This window comes from Enhydra lutris, unplaced genomic scaffold (genome assembly GCF_002288905.1).
Source record: "Enhydra lutris kenyoni isolate GAN:26980312 unplaced genomic scaffold, ASM228890v2 scaffoldscaffold42, whole genome shotgun sequence".
In the NCBI taxonomy this organism is placed as follows: Eukaryota; Metazoa; Chordata; class Mammalia; order Carnivora; family Mustelidae; genus Enhydra; species Enhydra lutris.
In genome coordinates, this window is record NW_019154126.1 from 622,000 (window position 1) to 648,988 (window position 26,989).

Genomic DNA, 26,989 nt, shown 5'->3' on the forward strand with positions numbered 1-26,989 from the left:
CGTGCGTCCCAGCCGCACTTCACTTCCGTTATGTCTCTCTTGGGGCATATGTTTCTCTCCAAATATGCAGAGATAGAAACGTGCGATGTTTTTAGGAGGATGCCATTCAACTCATTATTCCCAAGGGCACAAATAAACAGTGGTTTCCATATTGAACTCCAGCAGAAAACTGCAGGGGGAAGAGAGGAAACGTAGTTCACCGTGCTGCCTTCCACTTCCCCGTAGCCTAGCAACTGTTTCCAAGGCAACCACGCCGTCAACAACGCTAAGCAACCCTGCGAGAATTAGAAGGACTATTTTATTTTCTTCTGGAGAGAGAGCTGCTAAGAAGAGGTCAAAGGGGAATTAGGTGAAAGAGAGAAACCTTAGTTCTGTGAGAAGACAAAAGTAGGAAAGGAAAGGGGTAACAGTGAAGAAAGAGAGAGATATTGGTATAGTGAGAAAAAAATATTTTTAAGCAGTCATTTTGGTGGCCATGGATACAACTTGCTTTTCTGAAAGCATTTATAACCTCATACCCATTGACTGGAAGGAGCCTCCCCAGCCTCCTAGGTATGTGGATAAGCAACGATGATCACTTGCAACAAGAATAGGGAATAATTATGCAATTTCAGGATTAACTGAGCATCATATGATGTTGAAAAATAACATAAATGTCTGTCTCAGTGAAGTAGTCTAGATATCAGCTTCATAAGGAAGTGGCTGCAAAATCTAGGTATTTCACATCTCACAATTCACAGAGAGGGCCATTTTAGTTTGCTGGACACCTATTAATACAATATGTAATTGTTTTGTAATTTTCTAATTGTTCGTACATGATGTAGTATATAAAATGACGTAAAATTTCTTGTTGCTGTTGAAAAGAAAAAATCATTTATATTATCCTCTGCTAGGATACTTGTTACTTGGTTTCAGGAGTTCGTTGTTTTATTTCTCTCTACACTACCACTTCCTCTCTAAAGGGATAGTAGTTACTTGTTTCTGAGATTATTGTCAAATATAAATTCTTATTTGTTTCTGAAGCTCAGTTTTTTTATTGGTAAAACAAAACAGAAAAGCTTTTAAGGTCTTTTCCAGATCTGATAGCTGGATAGAAGGAAGAGTAGATGGGTGGAGGCCCCAAAATATGTAATTGAGTTAAAATTTTTACCTAGGTATTAGGACCCCCCAATTTCCCCATTATTTCAAAAAGTTAACCCCAAAGTAAATATCTCAGTTACTCTCCTGTGTCGGGGTTTAGAACTGATGTAAATCTATGGGGAGGAAAGAAGGTAACTAGTGCAAAAAATCTTATTCCTCCTAGTACTTGAAATATTTGCTGTTTTTTTACCTTCTTTTGCTGATGCAAGTCAAAACCACATTGAAAGAGCACTCGGCTAAAAAGCATGCTCTGAAACCCATTGGTTTGGGAATAATGAATAAATTTTCATTTGTTTTCTTTTCTTTTTTAAAAAATATTTTATTTATTTATTTAACAGAGCGAGAGAGAGGCACAAGTAGGCAGAGAGGAGATCACAAGCAGGCAGAGAGGCAGGCAGAGAGAGGGGGAAACAGGCTCCCCACTAAGCAGAGAGCCCGATGCAGGACTCAATCCCAGGACCCTGGAATCATGACCCAAGCTGAAGGCAGAGGTTTAACCCACTGAGCCACCCAGGCGCCCCTTGTTTTCTGACATGTAAATGAACTAAATGATCCACATAATCTCTAAGTTTCCTTTGAGTAATTACTTGGGGTGCATAACATCATCAAGTGGGCAAATCCTTCCATTTCAAGCCCGAGTATCTAGTTTTAACAAGAGTAGTACCTGTATTATTTTCCATTAGCTTCTCAAAATTGAACTGAGCATGGAAAGAGGAATGTAAAGTAAAATGTGATGGAGTTGCAGAGTTTATGAGGAGGATCCAAATTAACTATTGCTGAATGAATTTTTGGTCAAAAATTCCTGTATGTTGTACTAGATATATCTCCTCCTTTCTGTAACCACTGGTAGGTTGCATTTTCTATAGAGTACTGAATTTGAACGTTAAGATATTTTATTAGATATGTGTTTTGTTCACTGGTAAATTAAAAAGATGTGCCTTTACTATATCTAAGTAATTTTTTCAAGAAATTTCATAGGAACAATCTTTATTCATTTGGCAAGCAATAACTGAGACCCTGTTGTGTGTATAACATTGCCCTTGGAGAATGTCTTGGGAAATGTTGGAAGTGACAGCACAAACTCCATGGTTGACTCTGAAGGAATAAGTAGGAAAAAGGAACTCAGATGAAGGGAATAGAAGGCATCCAAATGTGGTGCCAAAGAACTCTCTCTGTTAGAGTGAGACTATCCAGAACAACCTACACTACAACGACCCTGAAAAGGTTTTAATTTGATAATTAGACCACCAATAAATAAAACAACCAATATATAAACTACCAATATATAAAAACAGAACATAACACATTTAACACCTTCCTCTCACCACACTATTTGCCCTGACCCAATCCCCTTACTAATAGTAAGAATTAATCATAAAAAGAAATGTATTAACTTACAAGACTTATTTGCTTTACTGAGTTACAAATTCAGCTTCAAAAAAAGCTCACTGCAGCTCTTTGCAAGATTAGCAAGATTACTGTCCAGCTTTCACAAAGAGGTGCATCCCTCAAAAACTGCCTGCATTGTGATCTCCCATACCTCAGACGTTACAGCCTCCTTGGGACACTACAGTATAAACATTAACATTTGGATTAACAATAAAATCATATATTATTGGAAACCCTAATGAGAGATGCAGATAACTAAATGAGAATTTAGGAAATGGATATATGTAATGAAAATGGGGTGAAGGGCATCCTCTTTTAGTTGAGCTTAATGAGCTGGGACTCAAGATATAACAATGTTAAAGTCAATGGGAAGCCATGAATCCATTTAAAAAATTTCAGTTGCTCACGATGCATGAGATGGTTTCCAAGATACTCACCAAATTTGTCACCCTTCTATTGATGGCTCCAGTTATTTGATGTCTCCAGTTATTTGATGTCTCCAATCATTCTGTCTTTCCCTTTTATTTAAGATAATATTCCATGTATGTACTGGACATCCCATGGTACCATTATCTCTTCCCTTGCAGCACAATACTTTTATTAATACACTCATTAACATTTTGACATTCATTTCCCTACCATTGCCTCACATTGAAATTTCCACATGAATTATGACTAAGGTCAGTCTCTATCATACTATAATTAATGTAACTGATTGTTTTTGATCTAAACTCATTGTTCTCTATGGACACAGTTTTGAACTTTGAGTCTTTCGTATATTCTCTCAACCATCCTTCCCAGCTCTGTGACATTTGCAAATCTAGTAAGTATGTCTTTTATATCTCCATCTGCCATTGAACAGGACAAGTACTTGGCACTTTAGTAGACTACAAGACCCCTCTTTTTAGGCTGATAGCAATACTCGTTTTGAGGATATAATCAGTCATCCATATGCATCCATTAATCAATTCCTATGTCTCTACCTTATCAGTAAGGATAAGAGGCTTTGCTAACATAAAGATGTATATTATGTCTAAGGTACTTGACTGATTTATGAGTCACATAATCTTTTTTAAAAATGATGTTCATTTCAGTGACCTGAAACTCCATATTGCTCATTTAGTCATTGCTTCTCTACAGATTTTTAGATGCTTTCCAAAATTGACTTCAGACTCACCATTGATGCACGGTTTTTAAAAAATAGGAATATTTAATGTGTAAGCACCCACTAGCTGGCTGTTTTTTTAAGGCTTTCTGGTTTTCATTGATGTTAACTGTGACCTGTAGTTAGAATTTCATTTTCAGAGCTCCTCATTCTCTTTGGACTATCCTTCATTTTATTCAATTTCCATACTGTTAAATCTACATCTTCTGAGGCTTTGCAACATCTCTTTGTTTAAAGTCTAGTTATGTATCTAACTTTGCTAAGCAATCTTGACTATTATGAAATCTTAGATGACAGAGTCATTTTCTCCTGAGATTCTTTTTTTTTTTTAAAGATTTTATTTATTTATTTGACAGAGAGAGATCACAAGTAGATGGAGAGGCAGGCAGAGAGAGAGAGAGAGAGAGAGGGAAGCAGGCTCCCCGCTGAGCAGAGAGCCCGAAGCGGGACTCGATCCCAGGACCCTGAGATCATGACCTGAGCCGAAGGCAGCGGCTTAACCCACTGAGCCACCCAGGCGCCCCTTTCTCCTGAGATTCTTATCTACTTTGCTGACAATTTGTAGCCAATAATTCAATTGGGGAAAGCAGTAGTCCTTTAAAATGAACTTATATTCAAAGAATGTCAAAAATATTCCAAAGTCTTTGCTTTTATTTTTTAAAAAGATTTTATTTATTTATTTGACAGAGAGAGAGATCACAAGTAGGCAGAGAGGCAGGCAGAGAGAGAGAGAGAGGAAAGCAGGCTCCTGCTGGTAGAGAGGTCTGACGCGGGGCTCAATCTCAGGAACCTGAGACCATGACCTGAGCCGAAGACAGAGGCTCAACCCACTGAGCTACCCAGGCACCTCTAAAGTCTTTGCTTTTAGTATAATGAAGTTTATGTTAAAATACCCATTGTTCCAATATATGGTCTCAGAGTTTTATAACTAGTGTTAGAAATTGTTATTCAGATTTTTAATTTGGCTGCCCAGTCTTTACATACTTCCATAATAATAACACTTCTTTTCATCTCTTGTAAAGAAAAGAAACTTTACATGTCCTAATATAGAAAGAGATCACATTAAGTTTTAAAAATCAAGTTATATTTCATACACAAATAGAAATATAGAAAACTCAATTTATTTGGAAAATGGATTGAGGAGATAGAGGAAACATATATTATATTAGTTTCCATCTTTTTTTCTATTTTTGTAATTTGGAAAAGTAAAAAATTACTCAAATAGCATAAAGTGTATTGTTTTGTGTAACAAACAGGCAAGATTTCAGCTCACAAAATAATGTATTGAATCACAAGATTGAAAATTAAAAAGAGCTGAGAGTATACACACTCTTTTCTTACCACAAGGAAAGTAATTTTACTAATTAAGAGGTAATATCTGCCAGTTCCAACTTGCATATGAAATTTAAGGCACAAGTTTGGATTGAACATTATTTTCTGAAGGTATCTAATAAACTCATTCAGTTTAGACCATAATTAATCCCTAGCCATTGAACTCAAGATTGAGGAAAGGCCTTTAAAAGCAAGAAACAATTCAGTTTCTTCAAACAAATTTATCAACATTAAGTAAGAAGAGAATAAGTTGTTAAAAGTGGTGTAGCTGAACTTCTGCTTCCAATCAAATGTGGAATTTACCCTCTCACCTTAAACAACTAAAACACTAGTGGGGGAAAAGTGTAAAACAATAGTTTTCAGACAATGGACAATAGGCAGCACAGAGCAGTCATCCCTAAGAGAAGAGAAACAAGCCTCACAATTGCCCAACAATCTTCTTAGAGAGTTTCCAGGCCGAAGTCCAGGGAAGATGAATTTAAACAAAATCCAGCAGTTCCTTGAGTTAAAGGAGACAGAGTTCAGAGTCTGGGGAGGTCAAGGCATGTAGAATTCACAGCACTGAGAACAAGGTACCAGAGAGGAAAGAACTGAAGAGAGAGAAAGAGAGTGTGTGCTATAGAAATATGCAAGAAGATTTTTCTGAAGTCTTTGGTTGGCAGTACATGTATGCAATGAAACTATGGAGGCCAGAGAAATAACCAATGGAAGGTTGGTTATAAATAACCAACGGAGTCAGATAAATTTCGAGTTCCCACCAGCCAAAGTGGAAACACCTCCTAAGGCACAGGGCATTGAGTAGTGCACTCAAAAGTATATTGCCTCAGTAGTAGAGCCAAATTAGAACTAGACTCAAAGCTCTTCTGGACCCAGAAATATAATGCATAACCAAAAGAAAATTAGTCAATACAAACAAAGAAATGGCATTAATGAGAGAATTAGTAGACAAGACCATTAAAGCTATTTTAAATATTCTCCATGTATTCAAAAAGATAGAGGAAAACATGAGCAAGATACGGAGAGAAATGGAAGGATAAAAAAAAGATTAAAAAAAATACCAAAATTGAACTTCTAGACATAAAGGATACCACTTCTAAAATGAAAATTGTCCACTGGATGGGATTAACAATAGTTAAAACACTGAAGAAAATATTATTGAATTTGAAGACAGTAATAGAACAATACAAAATAAAAGAAAAAAACTGAAAAGGAAAACAGTGAATCAGTGAGTTGCAGACAACATCCAACAGCCAAACATAAGTATAATTAGACTTGCAGAAGGAGAGGAGAGAGCTGAGTAAACAGAAAACATATTTGAATAATGGCTAAAATTTGACAAAGTTAATGAAATTTCCAAATCCACAAATCCAAGAATCACAATGAGCCCTAAGCAGAAAGAAGAAAAAAGAAGGAGGAGGAGGAGGTGGAGAAGACCATACCAAGGGATATTACAATCAAATTTCTTAGAACCAGTAATAAAGAGAAAAACCTTAAAAGCAGCCAAAGGAAAAAGAAATATCACATATAGAAAAAGAAAGATAGCAAATATCTCATCAGAAACAATGGAAGACAGAACTTACAAGGTACTTAATGCACATATAAGTATAAATTGGGAATTTGGATTTACACAATGAAATAAAGAACACTGGAAATGGCAAATATATGGTAAACATTAGAAATTATTTTTTCTCGGGGCGCCTGGGTGGCTCAGTGGGTTAAGCCGCTGCCTTCGGCTCAGGTCATGATCTCAAGGTCCTGGGATCGAGCCCCGCATCGGGCTCTCTGCTCAGCAGGGAGCCTGCTTCCTCCTCTCTCTCTGCCTGCCTCTCTGCCTGCTTGTGATCTCTCTCTGTCAAATAAATAAATAAAATCTTAAAAAAAAAAAAGAAATTATTTTTTCTCTTTAAATTTATTTAAAATATAATTAGCTTTTTACAGGGAAAATAATCACAATGAATTATGAGTTTTATAACACATTGAAGTAAAATATAACAGTGGGAGAAAGGTGGGGGGTAAATGCAAATATTCTTTTGTATGGTTCTTATACTGCATGTGACATGGTATAATGTTACATGAGGGTAGGCTATGGTAAGTTAAACATGTATATTGTAAACCTTAGAATGTCCACAAAATAAAATCAAACAAAAGTAAAAAATAAGGCAAAATAAAAAAGAAGAAGAATGAACAAAGGGGTATGTAGAAAACAAATAGCAAGATGGAAAATTTAAACAGAAATGTGTTTTTAAAATTACATCAGACATGAATGGTCTAAACAAATAAAAGAGATTTTTTAGAAAGAATTAAATTTCTGTGTTCTCCATGAAAAAAAAAAAAAACCTTTAAAAATAAAGTCACAAAATAAGTAAAAAGTCAAAGAATGGAAAAACACTGTGTTGCCACAGAGCAAAGGAGTGCTGAAGTGGTTTTATTAATATGAGATAGAGTAGATTTTAGAGTACAGACTTTTAAAGGAGTAAATAAGATGACTTTATAATGATGAAGTGGTCAGTTCAAGAAGATGTAATAATTTTAAATGTTATGAACCTACAAACAGAGCTTCAAAATATATGAAGGAACAATTGATAAAACTAAAAGAAGAACAAATCCACAATTGTAGTCAGAGATTTCAACATCTCTCCATAATTAAAAGAACACTTGAAAACACTACCAGGTTGACCTGATTGATATTTACAGAACATTCCAGCCAGCAACAGCCAATACACTTTCTTTTTGAGGGTATATAGAACATTTACCAAGATAGATCATACTTTGTGCCATAATACAAGGGTCAGAAAATTTAAGAGGATTGAAATTGTACAAAATACATTCTCTAACCATAACAACTTAATTAGAAATCAGAAAGACACCTGGAAAATCCCCAAATATTTGGAAACCAAACAAAACACATCTAAAGAAACTCTTAAGTCAAAGAAGATATCAGAAGAGAATTAAAAAAGTATTTTGAGCTGAATGAAAGGACAGAATAAGCATGTCAAGATTTGTGGGATGCAGCTATCAAGCAGTGCTTGGAGGGAATTCTACAGTTTTAAATACTTCTATTAGAAAACTAGTAAGTTTTGGGGCGCCTGGGTGGCTCAGTGGGTTGGGCCGCTGCCTTCAGCTCAGGTCATGATCTCGGGGTCCTGGGATCGAGTCCCGCGTCGGGCTCTCTGCTCAGCGGGGAGCCTGCTTCCTCCTCTCTCTCTGCCTGCCTCTCTGTCTACTTGTGATCTCTCTCTGTCAAATAAATAAATAAAATCTTTAAAAAAAAAAAAAAAAGAAAACTAGTAAGTTTAAAGTCAAATACCTAAACATGCCCCTTAAGAAACTAAAACAAAAAGGGCAAATTAAATCAGAATAAGGAGAAATAATAAAGATAAGTGTGGAAATTATTGAAATGGAAAACATGTGAACGTTAGAGAAACACAATAACAAGGTCAATGAAATAAATGCCTAGCTAAACTGATCAGCAGAGAGAATGAGGACACAGTTCACCAATATCAGGAGTGGGAGAGGTGACATCACATGTTCACATGTTAACAGCGAAATACTAGAATCTTGACCCTGGCACCTCTCGAAGCTTCCATCAATGGTGTTTGATAGACAGGGCTCAGATTATTACACTTTACATCTGTCTCTGAATGAATATAGACTTATATATATTTAAAAATGTACAACTTAAACTTGAAATCACTTTTACTGGAAATACAAATGTTACAACTTTTCTCTCTCTTTTTTTAACTTTAGGTACATATCCATTTTTAAGACATCTGTAAAAGAGGACATGCAAAAACATAAAACTGCAATGAAGACTATGGGACCACCAAAAGTTGAAGTACCTTCTCCGAAGGATTTCCTGAAGAAACATTCAAAGGAAAAAACTCTACCACCTCGTAGGTTTTATCATTCTTTTTAATGTTAAAAGTGCTAACAGATCATTTAGCTAGAATTATCTTACTGCCAATGAATATTAAGTGCTCATAGGTGAGAAGTTTACCTCATATTTAACAGAATCTGGCATTCTAGAAGAAAGTAGAAGTAGAGAATGTAGTGGAAAAAGAAGGTGGAGAATACTAAGTCGTCCCCCAAATAGACTTTCCCTGTGATGTGCAAGCATCTGACCTACAGCTTGGACTATCCAATAAAGCCCCACCTCCAGCCCCACAGGCCTCACCATCTTAGTCCCTAGCCAGACAATTTCAGTAACAAATAACGATTATGAGAAGAGTTTGAAACTCTAGTGAGAAGATAGCTTGGCATCTAAATCCGTCTGGTCTTTTCTGCAAGAGAAGAGAATTGCAACTGTTAGACCAGTTGAAGCAACTATCAGGCATGGGCTTTAACTCTCCCAGATCTCTAAGACCATTCAGACAGTAAATGAGTCCGGTGTAATGTAGGTGCCGTCATGATGACTGGGAGACAAAGCCAGCTTCTTGGGCATGTGTGCGGTCACACAGGGCCATGTGCTTAGAAGCTTGGTTTAATGCTCTGCTTTTGCCCTCTTGAAATTCTTAATTTTTGATGAAGGAGCTCCATGTTGTCATCTTGAACTAGGCCTTGCAAATTATGTAATTAATCATGGTCATAGAGTATATAGATAGTAGGGAGAGGGCTATCTGGAAAATGGACAGGTATGTATGCATGGAAGCAGCTTCTTCCCATCCTGGTTGTGTCTTTCCTGATGTTTTAGGACAATAGAGAGGAGAGGGAAATTAGTCTCTCTCTTTCACAAAGTTAGCATCAAGGAAATAATGCAACATCTCAAGCCCAGCTAGGATGTACCTTTCGACAAAAGTGAACTACTTCTCCCTATGGCAATATTTTATATCCCACAATCCTCCCTCATAACCCATAATGCCTTGACAAAGGATGAGGATATTATCAGGAAAGACGGAAAATGCAAATCTAAAAGTACAACATTCTTGCATAAATTCATGTCTTTCAGAAGTCTCTATTATCTCTCTTGAGGGGAGGCTTGGTATTTTGTGACCCACAACCACTTGAGAACACTGGAAAATCTTAAAATGGAATAAACTAATTCCATGATATAATTTTGATGATATAACTTGGGTTCTCATGCATCCTCTCTAGAGTTAAGCACATTATATAACACAAATACCAAGCTATTATAAAACCTAAATATCAAATAAGGGATAGGGGAAGAAGTCTATCTCTCCCCTCATAACAGGACAAAAAAACCCCACAAAATAATATTGTCCTTATGAATAATCAAGAAGGTTGGTTGCTGCAAGAGTTGAATCCAATGAGTTAAAGGTAATATAGACCCAGGCTACTTTGAGTCTCTTTTTGGATATTCTGTCATTTTGAACGCAATAGTTTTGAAGACGGGAATTTGCTAGACACACTGAACAATACTTAACAGATACATGAACATTTCTATAAATTCAGTTGCTAGAACGTCTGCATGACAACAAGGCTGTGTTGACATTGCCACTTTGATATAACCGTAAGAAAACAAACCATTTGGTTTTCAGATTTATTATCATAACTCCCAAGTACCTTGTGAAAAGACATCCTCATCCCATTTTCCAAGGCTTACCCCATTGCCAGCCCCTATGCCTGGGGTGAGAGAAAAGATGATGTTTAAATAGACATAAGGGAAAGATAGGCACCATCCACTGGACAACCACAACCAATCAAGGGTTGTAATTTACTCTACTTACTCACCTAAGAACGAATTATCAGTCTTTGTAAACTGCTTCCTCATTTCCTTAGAATTCAGCTTTACCTCTTATATACATTTCTAAAGCTACAGATTTCCTTATATTTATATTTGCATGCACTGTCAATTCATAATTAGGTCTCTAAATATTTTCAATGTAAGTATCAAGAGGATAAGTAACTGGGTTTTTAGGCAAACAGATTTTGCAAGCTTCATTGGGTTGAGTGTATCTGGTTGAAGGAAGCTCTTTGGGTTGTAACAACGAGCCCTTATTCTCTGCTCCAGGCTTTATAGGAACTCCACATTCAATTTCTAACATTGCTCATAACATCTCATTAATAGATAAATCGGAAGATATAGTTTTGGTAGATCAGAGATAGTAAACAATTTCACATATAATTCAAGCAAATATATACATTATAGTCTACATATCAAAATGCATTTTTTCCTTTCCCCCCTATAATGTAAACTCCACGAGAACAGGGACTTGTCTCTTGTTCATTGCTATATCTGCAGTTCCTGGAGCATTAACTGGGGACATAGTAATTCTCAACAAAAACATATTGCATTAATTAATGAATATTAATGATACTTATGATAAACTCCTTTATGATATTTCTGGGTGTGTAAATTAATATCAGAGGTGTTGGCTTGCTAAGGCTGCCATAACAAAGTATCACAGACTGAATAGCTTAAACAGAAATGTGTTTGGTACTGGTGTTAGGACTTCAACAGATGAATGCTGGGAGGCATACAATTCAGCTCATAACAAGAGGTTAATCCAGTCCTTAGACATTTAATAATATCTTTTTTCCTGCTAATAAAAGTGACATAAACTCATAAAAATTCAAACCGCAGAAATGAAAAAAGGCAAAGTACCTAGTAATTGTGAGGGGTGAAGATGTGGGTAAAGTTTTGTCAAGATGGGTGTTGCCTTCAGTTCTTGGAAATAAATTGTAATTCTCTTACATTTTAGCATTCTTACAAACCATTTTGAGGTGGTTCTATTAAAATAGATGAGTCAGAATGGTCATGTTGAAGAGGCTGTGTAGAAATGGCCAGTCTCATCTGCTGCTAATGAAGACTATGTGGTAGAGAGAAATAAATAAGATGAATTCTGGATAGTAATAATTTTAGGAAGTGAGGAACAATCAGGGAGGAGCGAACTGGAAACTTCAGCTGAGTTGCTAATTTTTATTCATTAAGCTACATGTTGGGGACAAAGCTCTTACATGATCTTCATACCTGATAATAAGAGTTCTAGTGAAAAAATCCATAATTCTTGGACTTTCATCAAGTTTGACTTATTGGTGACTTGACAGTAACTTTCCTCTGAAGAAAAAGTTACTAGTAATATTGGTAGTATTTAGAAAAGACTTCTAAAGTTTTTTGAAATTTTTTCAGTGAAAAAGCTAAACATTTATTACTGATAGCTTTGTAAGAAAATATTTTCACACTAGCTAGTAAAAATATACTAGTTAGCTAGCAGATGATTGGGAGGGCTTATCTTCTTCCCTTAGACTTGGATACTGTTCTTCAATATATTAAATGATTATGTTGTGCTTAATTTGGGGTGTTTATGATTACTGATGTTCCCCTAAATACTTGAATATATTATAAATAAAACTCTTAGGGGGCCCCTGGGTGGCTCAGTCATTTAGCGTCTGCCTTCAGTTCAGGTCACAATCCCAGGGTCCTGGGATGGAGCCCCGCTTCAGGATCCCTGTTCATTGGGGAGCCTGCCTCTCCCTCTCCCACTCACCCTGCTTGTATTCCCTCTCTTGCTGTCTCTCTCCGTCAAATAAATAAATAAAATCTTTAAAAAGAAAAACCCTCTAATATACTAGCGGTAAAATATCAAGATATTATAAATAATATTGAATAGCAATGTTTATAATTTAATATTAACAAGAAAATGTTGTGTTTAACAGAAAAAAAGTTTGATCGGAATGAGCCCAAAAAGCCTCCCGTGCCACTGAGGACTGAGCATCCGGTCATGGGAATACAGAGTGAAAAAAATTTTATAAATACAAATGCAGCCGATGTCATCATGGGAGTGGCTAAAAAGCCTAAGCCAATTTATGTTGACAAAAGAACTGGAGACAAGCATGATCTTGAAACCTCTGGACTAGTTCCAAAATACATCAATAAAAAGGTAGCCTTGTGATATAGTAATGAGACCTTAAATGCAAATAATTTAAGTATGGTGTTCAAAATGATTATCCATATTATTAGTAAAAGCGCTCTCACTGTGCAAATTATTCCTCTACAATCTGTGTTTGGTCCAAATCTAATGTGATGAAGTTATGGAGAATTTGAAATTAATAGCATCACGTAGTCCAGTAGAGGAAAACTCTCATTGTTTCCCTTAATTTCAGCTTTTAATATATTTAACAGTTACAGCAAACATCCTCTAAAAGATGTTAATTTTTAGTGTGGTGGAAATTTCATGAACAGCACAGTCATTACTAGGAGTCATTACTAAGAAATAACCTTTCAGAAAGTCCTGAGATTTAGTCATTAGGTTATAATATCTTGGTAACAGAATGAGGAAAAATGAAGAGGAAGATGATTTTAGAGCCATCCATCCTATCAATGTAGTGTAAATGAGTCACATTACAATTTCAACTTCCATGTGTCTGGAATAAAGCAGACGTTAAAGTACTGTACCATAATCTAGTCCTTTTGGGACCTTCATCTCTACCTGAAAAGGTGCTTACCAGATAGGCATACAATTTCATTGTTGAAAATTATAGGACCTTCAGTTTGTTTAGATATAGAAGATCTTTAAAATTTAAAGAGCTTACAAAAACACCTTATACAAAACCTATTTTACTTTGTACGCGTACACAGTGTAAAACTGCTTGGAACACACGTCGTAAAATGCGAATGCAAAATCCTAAAGAATGATAATCCATAACAATAAGGTGTGGCAAAAAAGAAAGGAAGGACAGAAGGAAGAAAGGAAGGAAGGAAGAGGAAAAACAGAAATTGCAATAGTGGTGTATGAGGGGTTTACATCGAGGTCGTCCAAGGATCTACCATGATGAATCCAACGCCAAACAGGAACCTCACAGCTGTTGTCAGAGTACACCACTTACTCTCTGCGAAACTCCTGTCACTCATTAAGCTAAGACACTTTCAGGAGACCTTAGCAGGTGTCTAAGGGTTGGCAGCACGGGGTGACAAAGTTGTTTCCGGCCTCTATGAATACTTCCTCTGGTGCCCTGAAGGCTTCTCATAGCCCTTGTCCCAATGAGGGTGGAAAAACAGAAATTTCACTCTTCTGGCTGGCTCTTTAAGGCAACTTCCAAACCACTATTTATCCACTAGGATGTAAAACCCTTCTTCTTTGCTGGTTATGCCACCAACTGCCCACGCTGTGCCCCTCCTTCTGGCTGCCTTCTGCCTAAGCTGTCCACTTTAATAAATTTTCTATCCTGAAGAGGAAATTGAGAGTATTCATCATGGAGACAGAAAAATATTAAGTTAGCCTCCCAGTGCTTGTTTACCAAGCCATGCAAACACTCTGCACCCATTAGACTCTTGGTGTTGCTGGCTGGGCCTTCAGGGCTCATGAAGGACTTTCTCAGCTTACTTTCCACTGATCAGAGCTATGTTTTTAAGACTTGGGGCACCTGAGTGGCTCAGTCAGTTGGGCAGCTGCCTTTGGCTCTGGTCATGATCTCAGGGTCCTGGGATCGAGCCCACATACTGCTCCTTGATCAGCCAGGAATCTGCTTCTCTCTCTGTCCTTCCCCTGCTCATTCTCTCTTTCTCTCTCTCTCTCAAATAAATAAATAAAATCCTATGTGAAGGAAATTATAAAGTTTTAAAAAAGATAAAACCTATTAATGGTAAGTGAGAGATCAAGTCTTTAAAGGGCAATGCCATTTTTTTAAAAAGTGAGGGAACCTCATGTTTTAGTTTCAAGTAAAATATTGTGTGTGCATTTGTGCCATGGGAAACCATCTGTGAAAACAAATGGAAGCACTGATGATTGCCTGAGGTCTACGGCAATGGACGTGAGACCTCGTCTCAAATTCTGTCTCTGCCCCTTAACTCTGTGATCTTTCACACGTTATTAGATTTATCACAGGGTTGTAGTGAGAATTAAATGATATAAAATCTATCAAGCACTTGATACACTATCTGGCACCTAATAAAAGTTCAATAGAGAGTGGGTATTAGTAATTATTACATTAAGAATATTCATTAGCCCTTAGTGGTCCAGCCCTGGGAATATTTTGGATCACTGAAGCTTTTAGCCATGTGCAAGACATTTCTTCTTCCTAAAATATATTACGTTATTCCCCTTATTAAACAGAATATGCCCAATATAATTTAATGTTTTGGTGATGACTCAGAATCATTGTTATGAGCATCAGTAACTACTTAGTTGTGATGAAGTTTTGCCCTCAGTGTTTGCTGAAATGAATTGGACTATTTACCACTGCTCTAACTTACCAGAATACTGTGCACTTAGAATTTATTTGTAGAGTGTTTTGCAACTTGCCAGAACACACTTATAGCTAGGATTTCAAACTCTCCTTTTTAAAGCCAGGATGGGTTAAGTTATGCTTTGGTAAAAAAATAACCCCAATTTCAGCAGCTAAAAGCAAGTAAGTTTTATTGTTTGCTTATGCTCCACGTCCATTAAGGATTGGAAGCTCTTCTTCTTGTCCTCATTCCAAGACCCAGGCAAACTGAAATATTTCCCATCATTATACTAAGTAGAAAAAGAACATGGCAAGTCATCTATTAATTCTTGAGGCTTCTACCCAAAAGGGACAGAGGTTACTTGCACTATCACTGGGCAAGTCAGGTCACATGATCACATCTTACTTCAAGTGGATGAGCAAAGTGTTGTCTCATCAACTGCCTAGAAGGAGAAGAACCAGAAGGTTTACAAATAAGTTTAATGACTATCCTACCTCTTAACTGCTGCTTCCTCAGAGAGTTTTTCACTGAGCTCCTTACTTATCTGAAATAGATCCTATTTCTTTCTTCCCCTTACTATTCTTTGTTTCAGTTTGGAGCACTGATACATATATTATTTTATACTCTATTTTTCGTGAGTTTCTCTCACCACAGAATGCACATTCCATAAGGATAGAAATCTTGTCTTTCTTACTCACTAGTATACCTGGCATCAAGTAAATTCTCAAATAATTTTTTGAAAAATAAACAAGGAATAGTATAGTTCGATTTCTGTACGCAGTGATATCAAGCATAGTCGCTAGTCTGAAAAAAAAATCACAGCAGATTGTTTCACTGTCAGTCCTTGTAAGCGGCCCAGGAAACTTCAAAATGGATTTTGCATTCCAAAAACAACCTTAGGGTCCCAAGTGTTTTTACTTAAAGCAGATGTGCGTTGTGTATTTGGTTTTTTACTATACTTTGGAAGCATTTATCCTCTTTTATGTAAGGAGAACTTGCAAAAGAGACCTCAAGATATTCAAGATATTTAAAGGTAAAAGCTGAAGCACCTAAAAGAAATAAAAGCCAACTCTTAGAGGTAAAACCAGGGCTGAGTCATCAGCCAGGAACAGGTGCTGGAAACATTCAGAAGAGAAGAAACAAGCAGCCACAATAACAATTCAGATGGTTTTAAAAGCCGAGAATCAACTAGTTCCCAATGGGAAAAGAAAAACAGACAAGCAAACATTGAATTTTGTCAATTTGCCATGTTTGGAGCAAAGGCTTTGCTCCAAAAAATCTGTAACATTTCTTTTTCTCCCAGTCATTAGTTGATATATGCATGTATGTAAGACTGCATTCAGGATATTAATTTTTTTTTCTGAAACATCCTTATAAGGATTATGGCATCACACCAGAATATATATGTAAGCGAAATGAGGAAGTTAGGAAAGCCCAAGAAGAATATGATAATTATATCCAGGAAAACCTTAGGAAAGCAGCTATGAAAAGGCTGTCTGATGAAGAAAGAGAGGCCGTTCTGCAGGTAAGTGTTCTGTAATTTATATTCATATGTAGTAGTCCTTTGGAACATCTCTGAAGGAAGGGTCCATCCACCATCAATGACTATTATAAGCCGCGTCTTGACTTTGAATCAGAACGCTCTCTTTGGGTTATGGTGAGGAGTATGTGCGGTACACTGACCCTTTGGGGAGAGCAAAAGTTATACTAGGAATTATTGGATAATATTTTGTTTCCAATTTTGTGAACTTCCGTTTTTTCTTGGGGGCAGTTAATGTTGTATGAAGCCCGCCTTCTGCTTCAGCCAACATGAGTAAGTAAAGCCAAAAGGCATTTTTATTTTTCTTGTCGTGTCCCTAGATTTTTCAAAAATAATATCCATAAAATAGATATTTTTCACTAGATGGAGCTCTAGAATAATTGAAGCTGCTCTTAGGCCAACTTTTTTTTTTTCTTTCCTATAAGCCAAATGTCCAAATTTTAAAATAAGCAGGTGTTAGGTTTTTTTATATATTTTCTTTATTTTGAATAAAATAGGCATAGAGATATATGATCTTATGTGTTTACTGCAAGTCTTTTATCTGAAGCATATACAATATCATTAGAGAGTATTTATTAAGCACCTAATTGTACTCTTCTATAGTCAATGATATCTCTTATAGAGGTAAAACTAGTACTTTATTCTTGTTTTGTTGTTTTGAAAGATTTCTACAAAGTCATTTCTAGTGACCTTTTAAAAACAGAAAAAAAAATTTTGTCCACATAAACTTCTGTTGAAAATAGATTTGTAAGCTGTTTAAATTCCTAATATTTTATTAATGTTATAATCATTATTAAACATTTACTAATTCCTGTTTTGCATTAAGTATCATGCTAAGCCTCAAGGATATTAAAAAGGACATAAGATAAAATTCTACTATAGATAATGTTGTAATATAATGGAGGAGAGGTGATATGTATATATGCACATATGTAGGTGTGTGTGTGTGTGTGTGTGTGTGTGTGTGTGTTAGGTAGAGATCATAAGTTTTATCAGGTTCTAAGACTGAGTATCTGATGAAGGATTTAGCTTGGCCTTAAACTTCAGAGTAAGAGGGTCTTCTGGACAGCAGAACTGACCTAAGGGCAAAGACTGTGTCTCTTTGTTGACAGCAGTCTCCTTTGTGCCTAACTTGGTGCCACAGTATAAACACGGAGGCTTAATATTGGTGTGCTGGAAAGAAGAAAGGAAGAAGGTAGGCAAGAAGGCTAGCGGACATGGAGGTGGGACTTTGGATGTCATTTTCAGAGTACTGGTTTTTGGTCCATTCTCTCTTTCCCTTTCTCTCTTGCTCTTTCTCTTTCTCCTTCTTGCACTCCACCTCTCTCTAGTTTGAATCTACCATTTATAGAAAGTACATGCTTTTGTGAAAGCCAGGTTTTTATATCTAACCAATGCTGAAAAAAAGAACACAAAACCACCAGTGGATAGATCATCCAGACAGAAAATCAATAAGGAAACCTCAGCCTTAAACAACACATTAGACCAGACGCACTTAACAGAGAGAAACAGAACATTCCATCCCAAACCCGAATACACATTCTTCTCAAGTGTTCTTGAGAACGTTTTCCAGGATAGATCGTATGTTAAGCCACAAAACAAGTCTCAATAAATTTAAGAAGACTGAAATCATATCAAGCATCTTTTCCACTTATAACAGTATAAAACTAAAAATCAAATACAAGAAGAAAACTGGAAAAATCACAAACATATGGAGATTAAATAATATGCTAATGAACAACTAATGGCTCAATGAAGAAATCAAAGGAGAATTCCAAAAATACTTTGGGGGTGCCTGAGTGGCTCAGTCAGTCAAGTGTTTGACTCTTTGTTTTGGCTCAGGTCATGATCTCAGGGTCGTGAGATCAAGCCCTATGTTGGGCTCCATGCTCAGTGTAGTCTGCTTGAGATTCTCTGTCTCCCTCTCCTTGGGCCTCTCCTCCTGCTTCCGCATTCTCCCTAAATAAATAAAATCTTAAAAAAAAAATACTTTCAGGCAAATGAAAATAGAAATACAACCAAAATCTATGGGATGACAGTTTAAGAGGGAATTTTATAACAACAAAAATCTCAAGCACACCATCTAACTTTACACCTAAGGGAACCAGAAAAAGAAGAACAAAAGAAGCCCAAAGTTCTGGAAGGAAGGAAATAATAAAGATGGAATAATAAAGAGTGGAAATAAATGAAATAGAAACTAAAAGACTAGAAAAGATCAATGAAAGTAAGAGCTGGTTCTCTAAAAAGATAAACTAAATTAACCTTTAGCTAGGCTCACTAAGAAAAAAGAGAGAGAGGGCCTAAATAAATAAAATCAGAAATGAAAGAGAAAAAATTACAACTGAACACAGGAATACAAATGATCATAAAAGAATACTATGAACAGGTCTATGCCAACATTTTGGATATCTAAAAGAAATGGATAAATTCCTAGAAACATACAATCTTCCAAGACTGAATCATGAAGAAGTAGAAAATCTGCATAGACCAAGTACTAGTAAGTAGATTTAAACAGTAATCAGAAAACTCCCAACAAATGAAAGTTCAGGGCCAGATGGCTTCACTGACGAATTCTACCAAACATTCAAAGATTTAACATCTATCCTCCTCAAACTCTTCCAAGAAATCGAACATGAGGGAAGCCTTCCAAATTCATTTTACAAGGCCAGCATTACCCTGATACCAAAACAATTCAAGGACACCACATACGCTCGCAAATCATAGGCCGTAAACATCCCTGTTGAACATCATACAAAATCCTCAACAAAATATTAGCAAATCAATTTCAACAATTCATTAAATATATCATTTACTGTGATCAAGTGGGATTTATTCCAGGGATGAAAAGATGGCTCAGTATCCATAAATCAATCAATATTGATATAATATAGTAATAAAATGAAGGATAAAAACCATATGATTATCTCAATAGATGCAGCAAAAGCATTTGACAATATTCAACACCAGTTTAATGATAAAATCAACATAATAAAGGCTGTCTATGACAAGCCCACAGCTAACATCATGTGAACAGTGAAAAACTGAGAACTTTTCCTTTAAGATCAGGAATAAGACAAGATGCTCACTCAACACTTTCATTCAACACAGCATTGGAAGTGCTACACAGAACAATTAGGCAGGAAAAAGAAATAAAAGCCATTCAAATTGGAAAAGAAGTAAAACTCACTACTTGTGGATGACGTGATTTTATATATAAAGACTCCTCCAAACATCTCTTAGAACTAGTAAACAGGGGCGCCTGGGTGGCTCAGTGGGTTAAAGCCTCTGCCTTCAGCTCAGGTCATGATCCCAAGGGCCTGGGATCGAGCACCGCATTGGGCTCTCTGCTCAGCGGGGAGCCTGCTTCCCGCCGCCGCCTGCCTCTCTGCCTACTTGTGATCTCTGTCTGTCAAATAAATAAATAAAATCTTTAAAAAAAAAGAACTAGTAAACAAATTTAGTAAAGTTGCATGGCATAAAATCCATATACAAAAATCTGTTGTGTTTTTATACACTAACAGCAAACTATTAGAAACAGAAATTAAGAGACTAATTCCAGTTACAGTTGCAATAAAAAGAATAAAATACCTAGGAATAAATTTAACCAAAAGGTGAAAGATCTGTGCACTGAAAACTTAGAAGACATTGATGAAAGAAATTAAAGAAGGCAGACTAAATTGAAAGATATCTCCTGTTCATGGATCAAAAGAATTTATATATATATATATATATATATATATATTTTTTTTTTTAAACTTTATTTATTTGACAGAGATCACAAGTAGGCAGAGAGGCAGGCAGAGAGAGAGAGAGAGAGAGAGGAGGAACCAGGCTCCCCGCTGAGCAGAGAGCCCAATGCGGGGCTTGATCCCAGGACCCTGGGATCATGACCTAACCCGAAGGCAGAGGCTTTAACCCACTGAACCACCCAGGTGTCCCCCCCTTTTTAAAGATTTTATTTATTTAAATAATTTATATTGTTAAAATACCCCTAATACTCAAAGCAATCTACAGATTCAATGCAATCCCTATCAAAATTTTTCACAGAAATGGAACAATAGCATTTTTCAGAGAAATGGAACAAATAATCCTAAAACTTGTGTAGCACCACAAAAGATCCCCAACAGCCAAAGTAATCTTGAGAAAGAAGTACAAAGTTGAAGGCATCACACTCCCTGATTTCAAACTGCATTACTAAGATATAGTAATTAAAAAACAATGTGGCAATGGCATAAAACAGACACATAGATCAAAGGTACAGAATAGACAGCCCCAAAATAAACTCATGCATATATGGTCAATTAATTTATGACAAATGAGGCAAGAATATACAGTGAGAAAAGAACAGTCTTCTCAAAAAGGGTATTGGGAAAAATGGACAACCAAACACGAATGAAACTGGACCATTATCTTACACCATATGCAAAAATTAACTCAAGATCGGTTAAAGACCTGAATGTAGACCTGAAGCCATAAAATTCCTAGAAGAAAACCTAGGTGGCAAACTCCTTAATATCCCTCTTGGCAATGGTTTTTTGGATCCTGACTCTAAAGGCAAGGGCGACAAAAGCAAAAATGAACACCTGGGACGACATCAAACCAGAAAGCTTCTGCACAGAGAAGGAAACCATCAACAAAATGAAAAGGCAACTTCCTGAAGGGAAGATATTTGCAAATCGTCTATCTGATAAGAGGTTAATATCCAAAATATATAAAGAACTCCTACAATTCAACCACCACCACAACAAAACACCCCCAAACAAACCAATTAAAAAACAGGCAGAGGACCTGAATAGATATTTTCCCAAAGAAGAGATACGGACTGGCACATGAAAAGACGCTCAACATCACCAATGATTGGGGAAATGCAAATTCAAAACCACAATGAAATACCACCTCACACCTGTCAGAATGGCTTTTATCAAACGGACAATAAATAACAAGCGTTGGTGATGATATAGAGAAAAGGGAACACCTGTGCCCTGTTGGCAGGAATGCAAATTGGTGCAGCTGCTGTGAGAAACAGTATGGAGGTTCCTCAAAAATTAAAAATAGAACTACCATATGATCCAGCGATCCCTCTTTTGGGTATTTATCCAAAGAGAATGAAGACAACTCATTTGAAAGTGTATATGTCCCCACCATGTTCACTGTAGCATTATTTACAATAGCCAAGATATGGAAGCAACCTCCCCAATGATGTCCGAATGGATTAGGAAGATGGGACGTGTGTGTGTGTGTGTGTGTGTGTGTGTGTGTGTATGTGTGTGTGATGCGAAGTGAAATAAGTCACACACAAAAAGACATTCTATGCAATTCCACTTACACATGGAATCTAAAAAGCAAAACAAACAAAGCAAAACAGAACTCATAAAAAGAGCACAGAGTGGCGGTTGCCAGAGGGGAAAGAGGCCGGGGGTAGGTGAAGTGGGTGAAGGGAATCAAGAGATACAAACTTCCATTAATAAAATAAGTCAGGGGGGGCACCTGGGTGGCTCAGTGGGTTGAGCCTCTGCCTTTGGTCAGGTCATGATCTCAGAGTCCTGGGATCGAGCCCCACATCAGGCTCTCTGCTTAGCGGGGAGCCTGCTTCCTCCTCTCTCTCTGCCTGCCTCTCTGCCTACTTGTGATCTCTCTCTCTGTCAAATAAATAAAATCTTAAAAAAAAATAAAATAAGTCTGGGGATGTAGTGTACCCCATGATGACGCTAGTCAGTAATATTGTGTCATATATTTGAAAGTGTGAATCTTAAAAGTCTTCATCCCAAGAAAAAAATATTTTCTATCTTTGTACAGTGACACTGTAGCTAGACTCATGCTGATTATTCCATAATGTATATGAATATCAAATCATTATGTTGTACACCTGAAACGGATATTATGTAATATTCTACTTTAAAAAAAAAACAAAAACATTGGGCACCTGGGTGGCTTAGTGGGTTAAGCCTCTGCCTTCGGCTCAGGTTGTGATCCCAGGGTCCTAGGATCGAGCCCCGCATCAGGCTCTCTGCTCAGCAGGGAGCCTGCTTCCCCCTCTCTCTCTGCCTGCCTCTCTGCCTACTTGTGATCTCTGTCTGTCAAATAAATAAATAAAATATTAAAAAAAAAAACACACACACAGGAAAAGAGAGGAACAAGAACTTCCCTCAGAAGGAAAGGCCCCTCTGTCTTGTGTTTTTTTGGCTCTAGGGGAAAAGCAGCCCTCAGTTTCCTAATATGGTCACTACAGATTTGATAGGCTAATAGCAGACCCTTCCTATATGTCTTATTAAGGTACTCTAGCTACCATGGTAACGGAGGCACCAGCTCTGGTCCTGATAAACCCCATCACGTTTCCCTCCCTGAGTAAGAGCTGCCCACAGCACTAATAAGACAGTATATATAGTTGTATGTCCCGGAGTAGGCCACATCCTGCTCATTCTTCATAAAATAACAGTCTCACTATACCTAGAGGATCATCTGGTCTAATCATTTCACACTTCCCATTGGACATATGAGGATATAAAATGAAAATATATTAAGTTTTATTCGTTTATCTATTCATTCACTTGAACAGGCACTGTGTCCAGCCCAGGGGATACTACTGTGAGCGAGACAAATGCACTCTTTACCGACAGTGAACTCTGAGTTTGGTTTACACTTGCCCTTGGTTCCAAAATTAGCAAGGAGCCAAACAGGGACTAAAACCCACATCGGCCAATTCCTAGGCCAGTGCTCCCCCATGACATTGTACATGTGTGCATAGGAAGTAACAAAAGGAAGCTTGTCAGTCGGAGATCCAGCAGGAAATACAAGGCACCACCAGCCAGGATCCTGAAGGGCAATTATGAAGGAACTATTTACAGAAGGAAAGCAGGGCTAAGGGAGCCAACAACAACAAAAAAAACCCTGAAGCACCCCAGGACTAAGGACAGTGGGAATCCATCACTACCCTAGGCTCAAAGGGCAGAGGCAAGAAACAGTGTTACCAGAGCCTGGTAAGATCTGGAGCCTGGAAGAGGGGGCTACTGAGCAGTGTTGCCCTTACAGACACATGAGCCAGAATGAGGGTCCAGGTAGCATCAAGGGAGAGGAAGAAGAAATGCCCCAACCTCTCTCTCTCTCCCACCAGCGCTGCACTCAGAGGCTGGAGGTTGAAAGAGCGGGGCAATGGTGTGGGGAGCCACCTCATGCCACCCTGCCCTGGTCCCCAAGCAGATGAAATCCTTCATGGAACTGAAGGCACTTCTTACTTATTTTATGACTGCTTCTCCCTATTTGAAGCTTTTCTCAAACTAACAATAAAAAAAAATAAAATAAAATACAAAAGAGAAAAAGTCAACTAAGAAAAAAAGAAAATCACTATTCCTGCAATGAATAAAAGATTTTTTCAGTGAAATAACAGAAATAAGTCTTAAAAACAGCAGAGAGGCTATGTCAATATAATATACCAGTTACATTTAGTTCCCATCCCTGCCTGTTGACTTTGATTCAAAGGTTTTTGTACACACTGGAAGATAAAGCAAACTATCCTTTAAAAGATAAAGGCTGCAGAGAAAAAGTGTAGCTGCTGTGACCACAAGTAATGTGGAAATACCACTTAAGGAGCTATGAAAAACCTTTGATATTTGAAAGTGTATAAATGCATAGATTTCCTCCCTGCGGTACATACCCCTGTGGAGCACTGTGGAAACATAGTTCCTGTTTCATAATGAAAGGCTATGAAAAAGGAATTCTTCTGAGGACACCTTTTTGGAATATATCTCATACACTATGAAGAACTGTGCTAACATGTAACCTGGATGTTTTTCCTCATTCTTTGCCTTTCCTTAAATCTTCCATTTCTTCTCACTCAATAAGTGTTCAAAATCTGTTGCCCTTTTCCCCAGCCAACCTGGTCTATACAGTGTACCTTCTCCCTAGCATCATGGGCCCAACCAAGCACAGGAATAAATCACTGAAATTTTGTTATCCCCCAAAAGTTTCTACAAGATTAAATTTGTACTATGAGGGCTTATTATGAAGATACTATTATATAAGACACTTCTAATCTTGTCTTACACCTAAATATACAGTCATGGATTTCAAGCACCATATTTTCAAGGCAATATTTTATGTATTTATTTATTTATTTGAAGATTTAATTTATTTATTTGACAGAGATCACAAGTAGGCAGAGAGGCAGGCAGAGAGAGCAGGGGGCGGGGAACTGAGCAGAGAGCCTGATGCGGGGCTCGATCCCAGGGTCCTGGGATCTTGACCTGAGCCAAAGGCAGAGGCTTTAACCCACCCAGGCGCCCCAAGGCAATATTTTAAATTCAACTTTCAGTTTGGCCTTTTGTTTTTGTGTAAATAAAGTGATTTGTATACCTATAGTGAATAACAGAAAGTGTTAATTTTGCAAAAGTTTCATAGCTTGAGTTTGATTAGAGGTTTCAGCCCATTTTGTCAATGATACCCTCTAGTGCACTGTGATGAGAAATGGGGACTAGGCAGATGAAAAGAACTTTTATTGCTCCTTAGAGATCCCTAATTTTGAATCTGTCAGCTTCTGAGAATATAAAGCATTAACTACATTACTGAATTAGCATGTGTGTTACATTTAATGACATCTCAGTTATTTCTGGTATACATTAATGGAAAGCATAGACCTCTTGACTATATGAAGCATTCTTTCTAATATATTGAAAAAATACATAAAAGATCATCTCCTGTTACATTGAATTTTGGCATTTTGTACAATGCCATTTAGTCAAATATATGCAAACATGCCATGGGAGTCCAAATCAGGTCTTTTGATGAATGGGGATAATGGTTCAAAACTATAAAATTCTTTTTTTTTTCATTAACATATAATGTATTGTTTCAGGGGTACAGGTCTGTGATTCATCAGTCTTACACAATTCACAGCAACCATCATAGCACATACCCTCCCCAACAGAACTATAAAATTCTAAAGAAAAAAACTAAAATTTTTATAAGAAATAACTTCCTATTCAAAAATATGTCTTGCTTGGGGGCGGGGGGGCATCGATTCTTACGTGTTTTTACCGAAGCATTTGCTGTGAGCTTAGTTTCATACTACTCGTAATTCAGCATATGCATATTTAATGGCAATAACGAGTAACAGTAACATTAAAAACAGAGCAAATAAATACTCCCTCTGGGAACTGAGCACACAATCGAGGACAGGATTTGGCCTCTGCACAGTATTTTCTGTTACTGTAGCCAAGGACTCGATAAATACATATCATTTTGTAAAGTTATTTTCATCAGTTTCCCTTACCTATTTACATTTCTCTTCACTATATTTTTTTAACCGTTTCTGTTACTTTTGCAGCTACCTGAGTATTTACAGTTCTCGTTCCCCTTTGCAGGGGCTGAAGAAGAACTGGGAGGAGGTGCATAAGGAGTTTCAGTCCCTCTCGGTGTTCATCGACTCCATCCCAAAGAAGATCCGCAAGCAGAAGCTGGAAGAAGAAATGAAGCAACTGGAACATGACATCGGTGTCATCGAAAAGCACAAAATTATTTACATCGCCAATAAGAAGTAATAGATTAAAAAAAAATGGAGTCATTTTAACATAGGGGAAAAAGGTGAAACTTTGCCTTTCAAAGGGGAAAATACTATGAAGAGAATAAAAATAGTTTTGACCAAAATGCTGAAGCAATGATTAAAGGGTAATCGAATTATTCTACTGACGTGAGAGAAAAATGTTTTTTCACCAGCGTTAGGTTTTCCACATATAAATGGAAGTTTGATGTGGCGTGTTCCAGTCTCTGGGTGATCCATTACTTTCACACACTTGTTTCCCAGAAACATTCATTTCTGGGTGCTGAAGAATAAAGTCAGCTCTCAGAACTTCAAATTTTTTCTATTCTGATGATACAAAGAGCACAACATTAAAAACCGTGTAGAATTCTGAATTGGACTTAGTGGTGTATGCTTTCTTCCTACTCCCATGCTTTCTGCACATTGCTTAAGATTCCCACACATTTAACAGCAAGCAATTTCCTTTTTTCTTTTTTTAAAAGATTTTATTTATGTATTTGACAGAAAGAGATCACAAGTAGGCAGAGAGGCAGGCAGAGAGAGAGTGGGAAGCGGGCTCCCCGCTGAGCAGAGAGCCCGATGTGGGGCTCGATCTCAGGACCCTGAGATCATGACCTGAGCCGAAGGCAGAGGCTTAACCCACCAAGCCACCCAGGTGCCCCAACAGCATGCAATTTCTGATAGCCTCTGTCATTTGCAGCTCTTCTCAACTGTAGACACTGTCAATGTCCATAACGCTAGCTATGCTGAAGGGCTTATGTTGGGAGG

At 37.2% G+C, this 26,989-nt stretch overlaps 1 protein-coding gene across 1 annotated transcript; it reads left to right on the forward strand.

Moving 5' to 3' along the window:
- Positions 1-475: 475 nt before the first annotated feature.
- Positions 476-26,706, forward strand: LOC111155608 (enkurin, TRPC channel interacting protein). Its single transcript, XM_022515874.1, has 5 exons — positions 476-552; positions 8,774-8,919; positions 12,641-12,864; positions 16,528-16,674; positions 26,046-26,706. Exons 1-5 carry the CDS (start codon positions 476-478, stop codon positions 26,220-26,222), a joined length of 771 nt encoding a protein of 256 aa, XP_022371582.1. The 3' UTR covers positions 26,223-26,706.
- The last annotated feature ends 283 nt before the right edge of the window (positions 26,707-26,989 follow it).